General features: G+C 35.4%; 1 protein-coding gene across 6 annotated transcripts in view; it reads right to left on the bottom strand.

Annotated features, from left to right (window-relative positions):
• The window catches only part of DPYD (dihydropyrimidine dehydrogenase), an 858,821-nt gene that overhangs the window by 802,568 nt on the left and 35,953 nt on the right, over nt 1-20,300 (bottom strand). For all 6 annotated transcript variants that reach the window (XM_042952991.1, XM_042952985.1, XM_042952988.1 and 3 more), the window contains exon 2: nt 14,735-14,845. In XM_042952991.1, coding sequence (XP_042808925.1) covers nt 14,735-14,845 — 111 coding nt within the window. The remainder of the gene's footprint in view (nt 1-14,734; nt 14,846-20,300) is intronic.

Below are 20,300 nucleotides of genomic sequence, written 5' to 3' on the forward strand. Positions count from 1 at the left end.
TATGAAAATCCACATATTTTTAAATTCATAAACTTCCATAATTGAGGACTATGAGAGCAGAGTTCCATATTTTCCATTCATACTCAATTTTAAGTGTGTGACTATAAGAGAGTCTTTTTCATGCTATTTTTCTACGGTTCCTGATATTCAGAGTAATATATGAAACATTAATGTTCTGAGTTTTGTGAGTATACAGCATACACCAAATCCTTACAGAAAGAAAAGCTCCTCAATTCCTAATCATTCCAATAGGCTCTAATGTAATATTTCCCACATTGCAAATCACAGCACTTTATATAAGGAAATCAAGTCTGGCCAAGTGAGCTCTATGGAGTACAGCCTGCAAAGACATCAGTTCAAAGGATCAGATGTCAAAGTGCTCCCTCTAATGTCCCTTAATCATCATTCCGATTAGTGACTGAATAGAACTGTGATTAAAAACGCTGCTGCCATTGTCTACCTATTCAGTCGGCTAGCATTCTACGTAGGTTCCACCGATTAGTGTTTGAATAGGGGAACGATTAGAACGACAGCTGCCATTGTATGCCCATTCGGAAAACAGCAAAACTCGCATATTTATTTGCTATGAGCACCAAATAAATGTTTTGCAAAGGTAAAATATACTATTAGGCTCTAAAGACAATTTAGTTGATTTCTTTTGTTCAGAGCACTCTATTTTCCCATATGCAAAGATATTTCTTATTTGCAAATACAGTAATATGCTTCATTAATATCTTTTAAAATATACATATTCTGTTTTTATAGACATAGTCTTAACACACATCTGCTTTATTATATAGTACTTATTGACCTACAATACATCATACAATTCCAGTTTAATATTATGACTATCCAAAGAATTTCTGTGTAAACAAATCAGTTTGGTTCCAGATCTTTTGGATCCCTTCTCAATATTCTTAGATTAATATGCAATTCATATGAACAACTTCTCAAAAAAGAAACTTCCTTGTCAAACACTGAGAGAAAACATTTCATTTTCAAGCCATTCTAAGAGAGGGGGTGTTTTTTTAGGTTAGCACTTAGTACCCTACAGGGGCTCACCTAAGGGAGAATCAGACAGGGTAAAGGCCCCAAGTCAATGCAGACCGGCAGACTGTGATGAAAGTGGGCAGGGACAAGGCATCATGTTGAAGGCTTTTTGGAAAAGGGAAAATGTGGCAAAAAAAATTCACAGGAAGATAATTCATTCTTACTTCATGCATATATTAGTCAGTGTCCAAAATAGCTGGCGTCTCTTTCTGTTTCTCCCTATCTCTTTCTATGTGTCTTTCTCTCACACTCCCACCTCCCGCAACACACACAAAATATGCTGCCAGGAAATTTCTGGGCAATACAGGAAATGCTCTGTTTTTCATTACTGTTCTTAATATCTTCCTGTTCATTATCTCTCCATGTTCTTTCCATATTTAGTTATGCTGTTCTGCATCCACTGTCATGATGGACCTACATGTGTAGTAGCAGAAACAGACCAGGGAGCATCAACGCTTCAATGTTAATAATGATAATCAATAACACTTGTTGAGGAATATATATGCCAGGTACTGTTGTACTGTACTATGCAAATTGACTCATTTAATCCCAACAACAAGTATATCGGGTATTTTCTATTATTATCCTCATTTGACAGAAGAGGAAATGGAGGCAGGAAGAAATCAAGGAATTTACTTAAGGTCACACAGCTAGTAAATGGCAGAATAACTGAAACCAATTAGTTTGTCTCTGCAGCTCACTCTTAACCAACCTTTCTGCTGATAGGTCATCCCTTCTGGTTCCACTGTCTTCTCATAAGAAAAAAAGAACCCTCAATGATAAGGAAGCTAACTTTCAAGACAAAGTTTTCTTTCTTTTTGCTAACAAAGCTAAAGAAGCACACCTTATATTCAGGGAAGTGTTTTTTTCCAATTCAACTTAAACCCTGACTAGATAACTACATTCCACTCTAATTAACAATAAAATTGGTATTTAAAAAAATGCCACTTAACCATTATAAAATTTCAAGCTAAAGAGCAAAATAAAAGAGGGCTGATGGCTGACAATTACAAATGAGTTTAATTTGTGTGTCACGTGGACATGGAGAAAGCTGTGATCAGTCTGAAATAAATAATTAAAGCAAAACTCTGCTGTTACAGCCTAAGGAAATCAAAAGTTAACACTTTTCTTCTTTTTAGTCAATTAACATTTTATTACATATTTCTGCCTGGAGACTAAATCTCTGGCAATACTGGTCTATGTGTGGAATGCAACACCAAGAAAACACATACACACAGAGAGAGAACCCAATATGTGATAAAACTCAACATGATGCCTTGGCCCTGCCCACTTTCATCACAGTAGATTACAGCATGTAGTAAAGACTGCTTTCTTAATGAGATGACATGCACTTCTCTTAATGAAATAACCAGATTATAGAACTTTGCAAGACATGTAATCATTAATATCCTCTTCAACATTATCAGTGCTATTGTTACTTGTACCAGTCCTTGCTGACCTCTTCTGTCTCATCACATCACTTCACACTTAGCCTCACATTCTATGCTTCAGCCCTGCAGACTCAAACTGTTTCAGTACCTGAGGTTCAGGTACTCAAGTCTTCCCAATATGTGTTTTCCATTCTGGTGGGAACCCTCTTCTTTGTCTTTCCCTCCTCCATCTGTATTTTCAACTTCCATTCTGCTTCCTCAGGGAGGCCAAGCTTGAATCCTGATACTGAATTCTATACTTTAGCTATAACTCCCATGGTTGCCTGCACAGGCAACACCTGATTGTGAATGACTTTAATGCCTGTGAGAAAGACTGTAAGTTGTCAGGACAAGAAAAGGGTTTCTCCCTCTCCCCACCACTTTTCACAGTGGCAGACACATAGTAGGTCTGCCATTAATACTTCATAATCAATGAAACCATACAAGGCAGATTCCAAGAAATACTTATACTATGTGACTCTTAAAATTAGGCAGAATAACTGATCTCCTGTATTGTAGTACAGATATAGAAAATGTGACACATTAATTCTTCTTTTAATGTTTATTTATTTTAATGTTTAATGTCAGTGCAGAGTCTGACATGGGGCTTGATCCCAAAGACCATGAGATCATGACCTGAGCCCAAATCAAGAGTCAGATGCTCAACTGACTGAGCCACCCAGGTGCCCCACATTAATTCTTTAAGAGGGTTCACCTATGAAAAGTAACTTTTTTCCAACCATTGGATTAATGTCTAACAATGTTCAGGAGATACTTTTCATAGTTCATAGTTCATATATAGACAATGAAAATTAATCAATGATCATATTTTAATTACTGATTCAGGGTATACTTTGTATTCTTAAAGAAACTGAGATTGCCCAAAAATCTTTTTAAATCCATAACTAGATTTTAACACTTACAGCAAAAATGCCTTCCTATAAGCAACAGGCTACTATTTTAAAATAATTACTGGTTATGTGTCAGAAGAACCCACCCCAATTCCAAAATTACAAGGTCTACATATGTCTAAATTACCACAAAGCAAGATTTTAGGCTCAGAATCCCTATTCTACTTAAATTTTTTATACTTTGACAAAGGATTTTCAATCAAATGTCACAGTATATTTTTCCCTCTATAAAATTTTTCCTTCTGCTGAACTTTAAACTTGCATTTTTTGGGGCGCCTGGGTGGCGCAGTCGGTTAAGCGTCCGACTTCAGCCAGGTCACGATCTCGCGGTCCGTGAGTTCGAGCCCCGCGTCAGGCTCTGGGCTGATGGCTCAGAGCCTGGAGCCTGCTTCCGATTCTGTGTCTCCCTCTCTCTCTGCCCCTCCCCCGTTCATGCTCTGTCTCTCTCTGTCCCAAAAATAAATAAAAAAAAAAAAAAAAAAAAAAAAAAAAAAAAAACTTGCATTTTTTAAAGGATCAGTTTCTTCAAATCAATGTCTATTCTAACATATACACACAAAATTAATTACTAAACTTATACAGTGATGTCTTCTAATCTTTGTTAGAGATATGGAAGAGACTTTCCAATAAAGACCACTTAAAATATTCTTATTTTAAAACAAACTTATTTTTTCTAATTCATTACAATGTGCTCAATACATTTAGCAGGGTAATTGTCCTTAAAATATAAACAATAAAACAGTATCAGATTAATGATTCCAAATCTCCAGTAATACATGTGTGGTAGCATTACTAGGAAGTTAATGTAATGACCAGAGAAACCTACTCAGTCAGCTAGCCTGGAGTTCTGGGACCATCAGTGCCATCCAAATCCATGAGTCCCTATGGCAGGTCGCCAATTGCTACCCAAGTTTAAACATTCATAAGGACATCTACAGGTCCTGACAGGCTGGTAGCCCCAGGACAGTATAAGCCCTTTGATTGGCAGCTGTTATCGGGGCCAGTACAACAGTGAGGTAAGTGAGGCATCCATGGCACAAAATTTAAGGAGGTACTCATTTGCACGGTCTTGCAAGTGTACTATCTCAGTTTCCCAAAATGGAGTTCTAACTGGCCTTGCCTGTCTTAACCCTTCTTCCTTACTTTCTCTGACCCAAAATAGAAACTTACTCCACCTTCTCTCCCCACTTCCAACACACCTCATTTGAGAACCTGCTGGATGGAGGAGACGATCATGAATTCTGTTAGATCCAAATTCAAAATCAGACTTTATGGGATGGGGAAGTTTTACTATAATTCCTTCTCCTTCCTCCTAAAATGTGCACATGTTAAGCAGAGAGGCCACTAGTTTTGATTTCTTGAAGAAAAAGATGTAACAACACAAAGCAATAAGACCAAGAGAGCTTCTGTGAGACTTAAGATTTCAGAAGTCAGATTTTCAAGGAATCTGAAAGAACTTGAGTGATTGACAATGGATTTAAGAGGAAATGAGTAATGAGTTAAAAGTAAATTTTCTTCTCCACTCCTACCTTCCTATCTAAACTATATAAATATTTTAAGAATGGAAAGATAAGATGAGGATACATAAAAAAAGGAGGGGCCCAGAAATATTGGTAGATTCACAGAAAAAAAGATCATTGCCAAGCTACTCAGGCTGGCAAATACTAGTCATGCACACGGAAATCATGAGCTCGAGAACCTATCAGATGAAGCCCCGGGAAGAGGTGACTGAACTATGGAAGTTTCCTGAGCCCCAATGCTGAATGACTGTCATGTATTCACGAGTGGCTTAAAAGTAGTACAGAGGCAGGGAACAAAAAGGGATCTCATGAAAGGGAATGAGGGATAAATTCTACATCCCCCATGATGGTTAGTAAAGGAAACATATAATGAAGAATCAGCTGGGCTCACCACATCTACCACACTTGTCACCAAATCCCAGGGAAGTCAGATGTTAGCCCAGAGAAATAAGGAGGGGCAGGGGGAGCAGAGGGGTAAAAATTCTAAAAGTGACAATGACTAAGTTTCTACTCTTAGAAAAGCTCAAAATAGAATTTAAGTTTGGTTACAGAAAAATAAAGGAGGTTATATTTCCTGTATGCCTGAGTTTCTAGTGTGATACTTGTGTTCTCTATACAATGCGTTTTTCACTTATTGAAGAAGGCATTAAGTTGCAAAGAATCTTGGTTTGGGTTATTTTATTTTTATTTTTTTTATTTCAGAAACCCCTTCAGGCACTGAGTCTATTTTCAGAAGAATGCTATTGTCAGCAATCAGGAAAGCAAGCTCAAGCTTGAGAAGTTGTTTTAAAATATGGTGTAAGAAGAGGAGAGAGTAGAACAGGAATTACTTTCTTACTGTGAATGTGGTCAAAAATTCATTTAACTTTGGAGCTTAAAAAAAGGAATTCATATTGTGAATTTGCTATATATCACCATTGGGACCTGCATTCTATGTCAAGTTAACAGAATCAGGTAGCTGGGTTATCAAAGCAAGAATAATTCCACCTTCCTTTTCTGAATGAGGTTGAGCGATTATTAACTATGTGGATTTTATTTCTTAATAGTCATGTAAGCTTGAGAAGGAAAAATGGACCCCAGCACATAAAGCAAATCATAAGGATAATTTCCAAAGTACAAAAAATAACCACATTTGGAAATCAAGTATTAGAAGAAAAGCACAATGACCTGTCCTTCCTTGTAGGAACTCTCTCACTTCTTTCATGGCTCTCATCTCACCCCACATGGTGTTTCTTAGATAAATTCTCATCTCTGCCTGCCCTTGCCATGCTGGTATTCAGTGTCATGCTAAGCCACACTGTGGCCTGAGGCAAAAGGAAAGAGGTATGGTTTTATATACAGGTTTTACATATTCTTGGATTATTTATCTTGTTTACTGAGTCTTTCAGTGTCCCTTACGTTTTGTACCTCAAGCCAGTACCTCACTTGTCTCTCCTAATCCCACCCACAGTTCTCAAAGATCTAAGCTTCAAACTCTTCCCACTCTCTATACTTCCTGGGAAACTCTATCTACAGGCTTTATACCCACATATACTCTGATGACTCAAAACTTTTCATCTTCATTCCTGACTCCTTTACTGAGCTACAACTTTTGAACTAAATAGGATATACCCAGGTACAAGAAACAAAAGATCACAAACTGAATTCACTATTCTCCTCAGTTTTATCTTATAAACAACTAAATGTACACATAAACTCTCAAGTCATATTTATTTTACCTCCTGTTATGGACTGAATATTTGTGTCCCCTCAAAATTCATATATTGGAATCCTAACACCCAATGTGATGATATTATGAGATAGGAAGTGATTAGGTCATGAAAGCTGAGTCCTCATGAATGGGATTAGTGCCTTTATAAAAGGGACCCAGGAACGCTCTCATCTCTTCTGCTATTTGAGGACACAGCAAGAAAACGGCCATTCACGAAGCTGGCAGCAGGCCCTCACCAGATACCAAATCTGCCAATGCCCTGATCTTGGACCTCCCAGCCCACAGAAGCATGAGAAATAAATGTTTGTTGTTTAAGTCATCCAGTCTATGGTATTTTTTGCTATAGTAGCCCAAGCAAACTGAGATAATCCTAAATACATTCAAATGTATCTTCTCTCCTACATACCCACTGCCCCATATTCTATTGTCTTCTAGCCTTCTACACAAGTCTGAACTTTACCTCCCATTTTCCTTATTAAATCCATCTTCCCCTATGAAAGTTAGACTAATTCAGCCAAAGGCAAATTTGACTGAATTACACTGATAATTAAAACTCCTTAATAGTTCTTCCTTTGAAAGAGTACTATTGTTATTTATTGATATTTCTGTCTTCTTCAAAAGAATGTGAGACCTTCTTGGCAAGGCCTATGCCAATCAAATTCATCTTCATTCTACTGTAGTAAGTGGCACAATGGCTGGCCCATTTTATAAACAGGCAATGAATGCAAAAACAAACAAAAAGTAGTGACTAAAACTGGGAACCTCATCCAGGAAAAAAATAATGATTTATCAAAACCTACACATTACTGTAGTCATTTCCTAGAATGAAAAAAAAAAGTCAATGATTTATTTTTATTTACTTATTCAAACAATTTTACTTAAAAAGATCTGGTGCCAGATTACATGAGTGCAACCTCTGGTTCCACCATGCAGTAGTGGAATCCTGGACAGGTTTCTTAAATTTCCCTGTGCTTCAGTTCCCTTATCTATGAATGGAAATAAAATACAGTACCCTCCTCATAGGATGGCTCTGAGGATTAAATGAGCTAGTTCATTAAAAGCACTTTAGACAGATTTGCAATTAGCAAATTCTTACTATATACTATGGCTTATTATTATTTTTTTACTGTGAGCACTTACTATGAGTCACATGTTTAAAACAAAGTAGCTAAAGTTCTTAAAAATGTCTAATAATTGGATGTCTTCAACTACCTTCTCTTTTTATTTTCACCCAGTTTTCTGATTTGTAACATTTTCAGGTCTTCAAATATTGCTAATGGAAAATGAGTGCAAAATATTTATGCAATTACGACAGTTCAGCATTTTCAAAAATGGCAAAAATAAACAGCAGTTATGGAACACCTGCTTAAAAGATACTGGAAATAACTGCTTCGTGCTTCATTAACCAGTATAAACACATTTGCCAGTTTAAATCCCCTACTGAATTCAGAATTTCCAATTAGTACTAGAATGGTATCAAACTGCCAAGGGAAGAAATTCCTGGGGAAAAAATTTCAGAACTGCCATTCGCAGAGCACTTTTACAGGTCAAACAAATGCCTATCTTCTAAGAAGCCTATAAATTTGTTTGTTAAAACTAAATTTGCACCTATTTTAATAAACAATTTAGACTGGAATTTATAATTTATTCATCTTTGAATGGCATTCAATACAGTGCCTGAAATATGGTTGTTTCCAGAACCAAAATGGACAAAGATAACCAGATATGAACAGAAGGTAATACAATGGCTCAAGAGAAACTTCTTCCCTGGGAATTCAAAGAGACCCAACCCACAACCCTAATGCACATATGCAAAGAGTGGTAAGTCAGTGATTATCTGAACTAAATCAAAACAGAAAATTATAAAGCCAAAGCAAAATAGTTAGTAAATAAAAAAAAGCATAAATAAATAAAACCTTTGTATTTGGTGGTCGGGAAGTTAGCTGAAAATGATCTCTTTGGCTATCTTCAGAAATGATATTAAGATTACTGGTAAAAAAAATGTGACAACCAATACAATCCATCTTTTCCTTAATTCTGATGATTCTACTTTCTAATAATCTTACTTGTCTTTTCTTTTTTTTTTTTTTTTTTATAAATTTTTTTTTTCAACGTTTTTTATTTTTATTTTTGGGACAGAGAGAGACAGAGCATGAACAGGGGAGGGGCAGAGAGAGAGGGAGACACAGAATCGGAAACAGGCTCCAGGCTCCGAGCCATCAGCCCAGAGCCTGACGCGGGGCTCGAACTCACGGACCGCGAGATCGTGACCTGGCTGAAGTCGGACGCTTAACCGACTGCGCCACCCAGGCGCCCCCCCTTACTTGTCTTTTCTAAGGAAGCCAGGTGATATACTAAAAAGGATGTACTAGACCCAGATGACCTGATTTCTAGATCTGACTGCAACACTGAGTAATTTTAATATGCTTAAGTAAATCATTTAACATTTTCAGCATAGTCCTCATCAGTAAAACAAGGAGACAAATCTGAATTGTCTATTTACATTATGGTAAAAACCAAATGTAATATGCAAAGGTACTCTGGAAACTGTATAGCACTATATAAGAAAATATGTAATCCTTATGTCCAGTATATAAATAATATGTGACAAAAGGATCCTATTCATTCATGCATTCATTCGGCAGATATTTACTAAGCACCAACTCTTCTAGAAGCTGGGAACACAGCTTATGCAACGGAACACATGATGAACAAAACACAAAAATCCCTGCCCTCCTACACTTTATATTCCAGCAGAAAAGGGCAGAAAATAAACAAAATTAGCAAGTAAAAAGTGATGAGTGCTAGAAGAAAAATTAAGCAGAGAAGTCTAAGGGGAGCTCAAAAGGGGGGCAGGTTAGAGTTTTAAATAGAGTGGCCGGAGAAGGCCTTGCTGAAGTGGCAATTGTACAAAGGAAATTGTGAAAACTCCAAGTGAGCTGTAAAACCACTGAAAGATTCTGAACACAGGAATTTTAAACAGGTTTGTGTATATTAATTAAAGATTCTACCAGGAAAGGCATAAGCATGGAAACTATTTCAAGGCTATTGAAATAAACCAGATGAGAGATGAGAGATAATGGTGCTGGCTTAGAAAGGTTGATAGTGGTGAAGGAGGTAAGAGGTAATAAGATTTGGATACAGACAGAAATTAAAGTGAGGAGAGAAAAATGAGACCACCAACATAATAAGCCTTACGGAGAGACAGAAAGATCTAAGCTCTGAGCATTCTAATATTTAGGGGTGAGAAGATGAGGAATAACCAACAATGAAGCCAAGGAGATGCTAATAATGAAAGAAGAAAACCAAGGAGTTTGATGTTCTATACGCCAAGTGAAAAAAATATTTTAGGAACAAGAGAGTGACGCTGTATCAAGTGCTGCTGATGCGAGCCAAGATTTCACCCTTTGTTTACCAATTTCAATTCATTTTTCCTAAAAGCAAATTTGAAACAGGGATTTGGGTGCAGGTGATTTATGGAGTGAGGGCTATTCAGGAAAAGTACAAGAGGCATAAAGCAGGGTAGGAAGGAGGGAAACTTTCAAAGCAAGGACGCAGTCAGTGGTACCTTCTAGTCCTAGCCAAAGCAATAGAGCAAGGCTTAGGAGCATAACAGCCCACGAGAGTTGTCCCTGCCTTGAAGCAAGTGGGCTAGCTTCCTTCAGGATCCTGTCTTCGTCTTTAGTTTTCAGAAATTCAATTATGACATATCTTACTATGGTTTTCTTTGGGTTTCACACAGGTTTTTTGAATTTGTAGGTTTATGTCTCTTTCCCAATTTGGAAAGTTTTTAGTCATTATTTCCTTTTTGAGTATTTTTCAGCCCTGCCCTCTTTCTTTTCTTCCTCTGGATAGTGAGAGAAGTCATTGACATCACAGAGGGTAAGTGGGGATGTGGGCCCTTTCAGTTACTGGCTAGCTAATGGGGATGAAAGTACTGGCTCCCTATTCTTTCACCCAGCAGAGGTGTGTGGGCATCTCATTATCTCATTACAGAATGGAAGTCTAGGCTCTCTTCTCAGCCTTTACGCAATACATAGGGATAGGGCCACAGTTTTTCTTGATGTGTTTGGGTAGAGTAGACAACTTACGGTCTGAAGGTTTTCTGTCTTGCTAGGCTGTTTTTTCCCTGGTATTTTGGCTAGAGAGAGCAGACTTTTGTTAGGATTTGTGTGTGTGTGTGTGTGTGTGTGTGTGTGTGTGTGTGTGTGTGTGCACCTGTGTGTGTGAAGTTAGTGTTGCCAGTTCTCTAAATTCTTTAGTCCCAAGACTGAGATATTTCTTCATTTTCTTCATTTATTTTAGGATTTCTAGTTTTTCCAAGACACATGTTTTTTATTTAGTTTTATTTTTAATTATTTAATTAATTTAAGTAAGCTCTATACCCAATATGGGGTTTGAACTCATGACCTCAAGATCAAGATTCTCATGCCAGCCAGGTGCTCCCCCAAGACTGGGAAAAATGCAGAAAAAGAAAAACCCTAGGAACTCACCACTATTTCATTCTTTAGGTTCCATTTCTCTAGCTACTTGGTCTTCTCTCTACCTTTCAAAGTCTTATGTTTGTTTATATACATATAAGGCTTTTGAATTTAGAGGAGTGACTATAAAACACAAATATGAAAATTTGTAAAGTAAAAAATAAATCAGGGGCGCCTGGGTGGCGCAGTCAGTTGAGCATCTGACTCTTGGTTTTGGCTTAGGGTCATGGGACCTCAGGGTCATGGGAACTCAGGGTCATGGGATGGAGCCCCATGTTGAACTCCACACTGAGCATGAAGTCTGCTTAAGATTCTCTCTCTCTCCTTCTGTCCCTCTCCCCCCTCACTCTCTCTCTCTAAAATAATAAAAAAAGAAAAGAAAAGAAGAAAAGAAAAGAATCTTTTGGTTATACTTTTAATCAATTCTTCATGCAAACACATAAGAACAATAATGAAAAGGAAAGGAGCCACATTCTTTAACTGCACTGAGAATAACTTTCAAACCTTCGCTCCATATTTCCACTTTGGGAATGAATTTCACTGTGTTTTGTTAATATAGGTGTGTCAAATAGAATTTTCAAAATGGTATACATCCAGAGCAATAAATCTGATCTTATAGATTAAGATTATTTTAACATGAATTTAAAGCTTTCATTTTTCTACTAATACTTGATTATATAAAACTTGAAATATACAAAAGTGCAAAGAAAACAAAGGTAATCACTATTAACATTCCATTATATTTTCTTTTTTTCTTTGTGAATATATGTCTAGGTGAATATGTGTGTATAAGTGCACACAATCATTCTTAAATATAATGTTTCATGCCTTTTCCTTATAATATATATTGTAAGTATTTTTCCAGATAATTATTTTAAAAATAATTTCCATGATTGCACAACTTACTGCTGAATGGATCTGCCCTGATTTATTTAACCACAACTCAATGCTTGGAATTCAGTGGGTTTTCCCCACATTTTTCTCTACCAAATAAATAATGTTGGAAAAAGCTTCTTTCTACTTAATTCTTTATCTACATTCCTAATTCTTTGTTTAGGATAGTTTACTACAAGATAAATTATTGGATGTAAGTGTTTGATAATTTAAAAATATTGTTATGGACTGAACCATATCCCCCACAAATTTATATGCTAGAGTCCTAACCCCTAGTACCTGAGAATGTAATTGTATTTGGAGACAGTCTTTACAGAGATGACTGAATTAAAATGAGGTCATTAAGAGGGGGCCCTAATCTAGTATTAGTGTCATTATAAGAGGAAATTTGGATACAGGCACACACAGAGGGAAGACTATAACAAAGACACAAGGGAAAACCAAGAGAGAGGACTCAGAAGAAAACAACCCTGCTGACACCTTGATCTCAGATTCCTAGCCTCCAGAACATTGAGAATTTCTGTTCTTTAGGCCACCCAGTCAGTGGTACTTGGTTATGGCAGCCCTAGCAAACTAAGACAGGTGTTGATGAATATTGCCAAAGATACTGTCAAATTGCTTCTCTCAGAATTTGTGCCAATACATTTAATGGAGAAGACCCACCTCACTGAATCTTTACCAATTATTAAAAAATCTGATAAAATGAGACACTCAATTTACAGGATAACATTTTGGAATAAAATGCTAATTTCATAAAATAATAATAAAATGATAAGAAAGCCTCTCTTTCTAAATAAAACTCTGACCATAAATAGTTTAATAATATATAAATGAGACCCTAGAGAAGTCATTTAACTTATCAGGGTCAAAGTTCTCATACCTTTAAAATGATTTAGACTTGATAATCTTTAAGGGCTTTCTACATTTGAAATTTACATGACTCTTTTTTCAGTGCCCTGCAATTATTCATACTGTAATATAAGATCTTAGAGTCAGTCTATCCTTTGATATAATTTAGACCACACTAGTCTTCTTCCAGAGACCTCATGATATTAGAAAGCAAATTCACCAAACTGGTACAAGGAAAACTGAACTCCAACCCAGCTTTGCTATTAAGTGGCTACATAATCATCTCAAGTCACATCATTTCTTTGTATTTCTATTTCTTCTTTTCATTCAAAAACCTTTCCTGGATGTCCAATGACAAAAATTTTTGAATCAGATGTATACATACACAATGAGCACATGCCCTCAATTTCCATCATCAAAGAGTTCATATGTAAGGAAGAAAGAAGTACATAAACTAAAATCATTATATTAGACAGTATAAGCAAAGCACCAAAGAAGCCAATGTTAAATAAGCTAATACAAATAATTGTTTAAATAAATGATTTGAGAAAACTCATTTGGGGGAAACTAATTTTGGGAAATTGGGTAAAAAGGAAATTGATTTCCAATTTTAAAAATGTATGCCTCCTAAAGTCGTATTTTAAATATTGCCTTAGAGTTTGTACTTAATCCCCATTTATGGCCTCAAAGTGCCAGCCCTGTGATAACCTCATAGAATCAGTTAAATAACATTTCAGCAATCAGTAATCTCAGACATTTTTCTCCTGTACCTCACTTGGAAATATTAAATGTTTATAGTATTCCCCAAATATTGCTCATATGGTCCCCAAAACCACATCATACAATAGCTTGTATATGCCAGTGTACTCTTCTTCAGCTAAATTATATCTGTAATATGGAAACTCTTCTGTATCATTTTATTGTTACACAAAACAATTTTCAAGGATTTTAATTTAATTTTTTTCATCATAATAATTGTACTCTTAAATCCCCAACACCTATTTCATCCATTCCCCTCACCCACTTCCTCTGTGGTAACCATCAATTTGTTCTCTATAGTTAAGAATCTGTTTCTTAATGTGCTTCTTTTTTCTTCTTTTGATTATTTGTTTTCTTAAATTCCACATATGAGTGAGATCACATGGCCTTTGTCTTCCTCTGACTGACTTATTTGCTTAGCATTATACTCTCTATATTCCATTGTGTGTGTGTGTGTGTATGTGTGTATATATATCTATATCTATATCTATATCTATATCTATATCTATATATAGATATAGATATAGATATATATACTACATCATCTTTATCCACTCCTCTATCAGTGGACACCTGGGGAAGGGGGCTTCCATAGTTTGACTATTGTAAATAATACAGCAACAAACATAGGGGTGCATGTGTCTTTTCAAATTAGTGTTTTTGTATTCTTTGGGTAAATACCCAGTAGTGGAATTACTGGATCATATAGTAATTTTATTTTTAATTTTTTGAGAAACCTCCATACTATTTTCCACAGTGGCTGCACCAGTTTGCATTCCACCAATAGTGTAAGAGAGTTCCTTTTTCTCCACAGCCTCACCAACACTTATTGTTCCTTGTGTTTTTGATTTTACAAAAGAATTTTAAGAGAAGGTTTACGGATTTTTAAGAAAATAAATTTTGGCACCACACTAAACATATAATTTCTTAGTTGTTTCAATAGATTTTCAAGCAGTAAAATTAAAAACATTTTTGAGATTATTCAAATAAAAAATATCTAAAGTATGAAAAAATTACAGCTGTACTTTACACATATTTAATTGTATTTCTAAGTATATGTAAAATCTTGTTCTACAATGTATAGGATGAGATTATTTTCCATGTGAAACAATCTATCAGTGGTACTTACAGAGCAGTTTTTATCAGTATTTCTTTTCCAATGTTTCTTGTCTACTTTCTTGGCTGAAGTGGAACGCAGCGCTGCATGAGTTTGTGTTCGAGGATTTAGAGCCAGGATACTCTGAAGACAGTATAAACAACATATAAACATCTATGTTGGCATATAAAAAAAATCAAAATTTTATTTTAAGATTACTCACCACTCACTCCAAAGACTTATACTGAACATGTTGTTTTCTCCTTCTACTATTGTAATTCCACCATAAGCTTATCTAAAGTAATCATTTGCTAGGTGATATACTCACTGATTTTATAAGAATACTTATTGATCACAATATGAAGGATTTAAAAATCACATAAACCATACTGAAGACTCTTTAAGATAAATTTTATACATAGTATTTTTAGATGAGAATGAAATCATAAAAGATGCAGATTTTATTTGAGCGTGTAATAACAACACTCCCCATTTTAAGTTTTTAGAATTTACAAATTGCTTTCACATGCATTACCTAATTTAATTTAATAATAGCTACTATTATTTCAAAATTTTGGATAAGCAAATACATTCAAGGTGCTTAAGTAACCTATTTGAGATCTCACAATTAATATACTAAAGGGACTGAATTAGAACTCAGTTCTTCTCTGTATTAAGCTTACATTCAAATTTACCCAAAAAAAGACTATGTTTTACCGTGACTTTGTGATATACAAAAGCAGAAGAGAAAACCTTTTTAACTATGTATGCAAATAAATTAAATGTCACCTGAAAAACTCAATAAAGAATTAATTTCAAAGTACTGTCTTAAGAGAGTATTTAAAAGAAAACCACCAGAGGTCTTCCAAAATGATAGCACGAAGACTTCTTTAGATCAATTCCCCAACAAAATGTAACTGATAAAAATTAGTAAAAATAAAAATCCTTCAAAGTCTCCAGAAATCATCTGAAAGTCAAATAGCAAATGAAGAAACATTTGCTCAAGAAAAATCTACTAAGAATTGGTAAAAACAGTGAAGGTCTATGGCATTTGAAGAATGGCCTGCCCACCCCTCCACCATGCCACAGCTCAGTAAACAGAAATTCTACCTCAGGTGAGTGCAACCAAGAACACAAAGGTCCATCTGCCCCCAGCTTCCAGTTGAGTGTATGGTATTTCCCAGAGAAGGGCAGACTATTAGCATTTCTCATTCCCCCACCCCCACCCCCCAACCCACTATGCAGCAACTAAACTCCAGAGAGTGCAGCTGAGAAGGCAGGAGCTCCCTTGCTTCACCTAGTCCCCACTCATAGAGCAGAGGTTCTACCTCACATGCAGCAAACATGCCAATTACATGGAGAACTAATCACCCTTAATTTATTCAAGGTTTGGAGTTAATATACCAGGAGAAGCAAACTGAGATCAGAAGGTACTGCCTACACCAGTGCTCTGCTCACAACACAGGAGTGTCAATCTGGGAAAAGCAAGCCACTAAACCACCCCTAGCTCTGTAGCTGTGGCTCAGGGATTTTTTTTGCAGGGGAAGAGGCAAGTCATAAGAACAGGCAGCTCCCCCTAAAACAACTGACTTTATTAGAATTAGTACGTGGGGAAGTTCAAGCCTATGGCTATTCTCAAAAACAGTAAATAGTTTGATGGCAAACAATTAAGAGGAGGGTGATAGCTTCATGAGAGCAATAAACTAAATCATAAGGCAGACAGTTTACCAGAGAGAACCAGGGAAAGAAATAGCTAAGAACAGCTCCCCTAGGATCACAAGAAACCTCAAAGACTCACTTCAAAAACTATTCCTGCAAGGCACCCAAATTTAATTGACTCATACTGTGCAGTAATTTACATTCCAGGACATTGTCAAAAATAATAGAGCAATCAGACAGCAATCAGTAGAAACCAAGAGCTGGGTGTAATACCAACAGAGGTGGGCAGTTTTAAAAAAAAATAGGGGAAAAGGCAAATAAAGCCCTGATAAAACCATTAGCATCCCAGAGTTATTGTGCATACGCCCAAGACTTCACTTTATGCAAATACAATCAGAGGTTCACGTCTTGGGAGAAATAGAGTTCCCTAAAATAGTGCATCAAGTCACTAAACAAATAAGCAAACATCAATAAGCCCCATTTTAGGGGAGAAAGGCTACTATCCAGAATTGATACAATATTTTATCTAAAATGTTCAATTTTTAATAAATAAAAAAAGTTATAAGATGTTAAAAAAACAGGATTGTGTGACCCACACAAGAAAAAAAGTAAACAGAATCTGCCTTCCAAAGGGCACAGGTATCAGATTCAACACAAAGACAAAGCTTTATCTGTGGTATACTCTACCCAAGAACAGCAGAATCCACACTCTTCTCAGATGTACCCAAAACATTCTCTAGGACAGATCATATGCTAAACCATAAAAGAAGCCTCAATAAATTTTAAAATCATATGAAGTAGTTCTTCAAGCATAATGGAATTTTTATCAATAACAGAAAAAATTGGGGAAATTCACAAACAACATAGATGAACATAAATATTATGCTGAAAGAAGCCAGTTACAAAATATCACATATCATATGATTTCATTTATATATAATGTCCAGAATAGGCAAATATATAGAGACAGAAAGTAGGCTGTGCTTACCAGGGGTTGGAGGATTAAGGAGAAATGGAATGACTGCCAAAGGGTACATGGTTTCTTTCTGGGCTGATGAAATTGGCAGTGGTGATAGAAACACAACTATCAATACACTAACAGCTTTTGAATTCTATACTTTGTATGAGTGAATTGTGTGGTATGTGAATTATACCTCAATAAAGCTGCTATCAAGTAAGTAAATAAATAATCACCAAATACTACATTCAGCAGGTTTCACTGTGTGCTGTATTCACTCTATTAAACATCCCTGGGACTTACTTTATTAGCCCAAAATAAGTGAAAATTATTTTTAGTAATTCCTATACATGATGAACATGAGATTTCTTCAAAATTTACCAATTTAGATGTCTCTGTCTTCTGGATAACAAACACCAAATAGAGCTATGAGTTTTAAATGGTTTATTCCTTATGATGAAATAATGCCAAAACAACATATTAATAAGAGCCAACATTTAAAAATATAACCTCATTTCTATACAAAAAAAGTTGAAAATACTTTCCTATTATACAATAAATGTGGTTTTTTGTGTAGTTATTCAAGCTTGAACCATTACTAATCTCATACATTAATTCAAACTGATAAATAAGAAGATGACATTTTTTAAAGGTAGTTATTGTGACCAACATTTAAAGAAAAAAAAAACACTGGGTAACAGGCAATATGGGTCCATTTATTTTAGTTCTTATTTCACAATCCATATTGTGATAAATGATTATGTTTATCTATGTCAGCATAGTAATGTAATTTTTAAGAATAAACATTCTGAATGCAATTTATTGGCTGCTTATCACAGTAACTTTTCTTTTATATAGCATGAGTAGAAAGTATAACATAACATGACATATTGGGTTAACCTTTTACAGAAAGGCAGTGAGCTGAATTCAATGGATCTTGGGTAAAAATAAATTGGATTGTGGAGAATGGTTACCAAGAATTTGACTTAATGTCCCAAATGAAAAGTGATACAACATAAAAATTCAAAATATAAGTGGTTGAAGGCTGTTAAAAACAATTTTCCAAAGCAAAGACATTTTAAAACTAAAAGTCAATATCATCAACAACTGAATAGCTGGCAGAATAATCCAGGAGAGTTCTAAATTGCATTCATCCTAAGAAATGATCAAAAACAGATCCTAACAAGGTCACAGGGCTCCCTCTCCCATAAATTCAGAATTTTAAGAGGCCTACTATGCCTTTCAGATATGGGGTATATTACTTATAAGGGGGATTTTCTCCCACACAAAGGATCTGACCTTTGGTCTTTCCAATCATTTTTAGTAACACAATAAAACTGTACTAGTGATTCTAAAGGCAAAAAACAAAACAAGACAAAAAAAAAAAAAAACTAAAAACAAAAAAAACAGAATTTAAGAAAATTTCACTATACTATTTCATTTAGTTTAAGAAATGATAGAATATGATCCAAAGACAGATTTACATGTGAGATCAAAGCAAGGTTATGTGTTGTCACTGTGTTGTCTATCAACACTATGCTGGGAAGCATTGCATACAAACTAGAATTATGCATCTGAAGAGACTTTTTCTTTACTCCTATAGAGGGCACAAAGAGGAGCCCAGATGGACTACAGTCACAGGCCCTCACTTCACAAATAAAAGTATTAAGTCTTAGCTTAAAAATATCAAAACAGCAGTATTATTTGAGCTTGAATTACAACTGTAAGAAGCCACTTGGCCAACACGTCCTCTTTCTAAAAATGTGGCTTTGTTTTATATCACAGTATCAGTTATCTAAACATAATGCATCATTAAGCTTCCCTCACACTTTGCATTTTAAATTATAAACAAATGTTTCCTCTTCAATCCTGGTCATTACTATAATTTTGAGCCATTAACATGTTACACACATACTGACATTTCAGATTTACAGGCTGAACTTGGTAAATTAGATTTTATCTTATTTAAACTATGCTTAAATTTTGTCTTTGATGGCTTTTCCTGAGTCTTCCATAAGATGTCTCCTACTGCCCATTGCATCAGATAAAAATAAAAAATAAATATAAATAAAAGTAAAAAAATCATGCTTTTCTCTTTTTCATAACTGGCATAAATATCTTCATTTCAATAAAACATTGTATTGTGCTTCCTTTTTTTCCCCAGTAAATATTCTCAACTAACAGGAAAACAGAATTATCTATTGATTAATGCTTTTGTTGAGCATTTGTTGCTTCGTCTAGACACAATCTAACAAATGTTGCTCAATGAAGATCTGAACTTTTCATTACTTACTTGCTTACCAGTCTCTTGCTTATAAGCCCCAATCTCAACCAATTATCTCACCCTTTCCAATGTCCATAATTAGTCATGGTGTAGGGTGAGTTTAAGTAAGTATCTTTAGGAATTTACAAAGGTGTCCTTGGTTCTTGGATAAGCTTAAAACTGCTATGATCAGTCTCATCCTGGGTTGGGAGCAGAAGAGGAGTGAATGCAGCTTCATTCTGCATCCTGTTCCCACACTCAAGATTACTCTGAAGTCTTCTGAAAACCTCAGAAATTCATGCTAAGCAGGCCTAGTAAAGGACTCTCATATTTTTATTATTATTTTTTTAATGCACTCTGCTCTTTGGCCAACCTTGACATTTCTTTTAGGTTGGAATATCTTTCCAAGTAACTTTTTTTGTTGTTCATTTTACTAGCTCTACACAAAGGCCAATTTTCCTTTTATATACAATGTCTAAGTCACTGCAGTTAATAATCAATGAAGAAAGGAGTCTATGACAGTCCTAAAACTTACAACTTTCATTCCATTAAGTATTCGCTGAGCAATATGCATAGGGTTTGAGGTTAAATTTGGGCTTAGGCCTTAGTTCTACTATTTTTGCTGGTTATTTAACTCTCAATCCCTCTACTTCTTCAACAATAAAATGGTGATTAGTAATGTACCTTCTTCACAGGGTTGTTTTGAGAGTCAAATAAGA

The sequence above is a fragment of the Panthera leo genome, chromosome C1 (assembly GCF_018350215.1).
Source record: "Panthera leo isolate Ple1 chromosome C1, P.leo_Ple1_pat1.1, whole genome shotgun sequence".
Taxonomy (NCBI): domain Eukaryota; kingdom Metazoa; phylum Chordata; class Mammalia; order Carnivora; family Felidae; genus Panthera; species Panthera leo.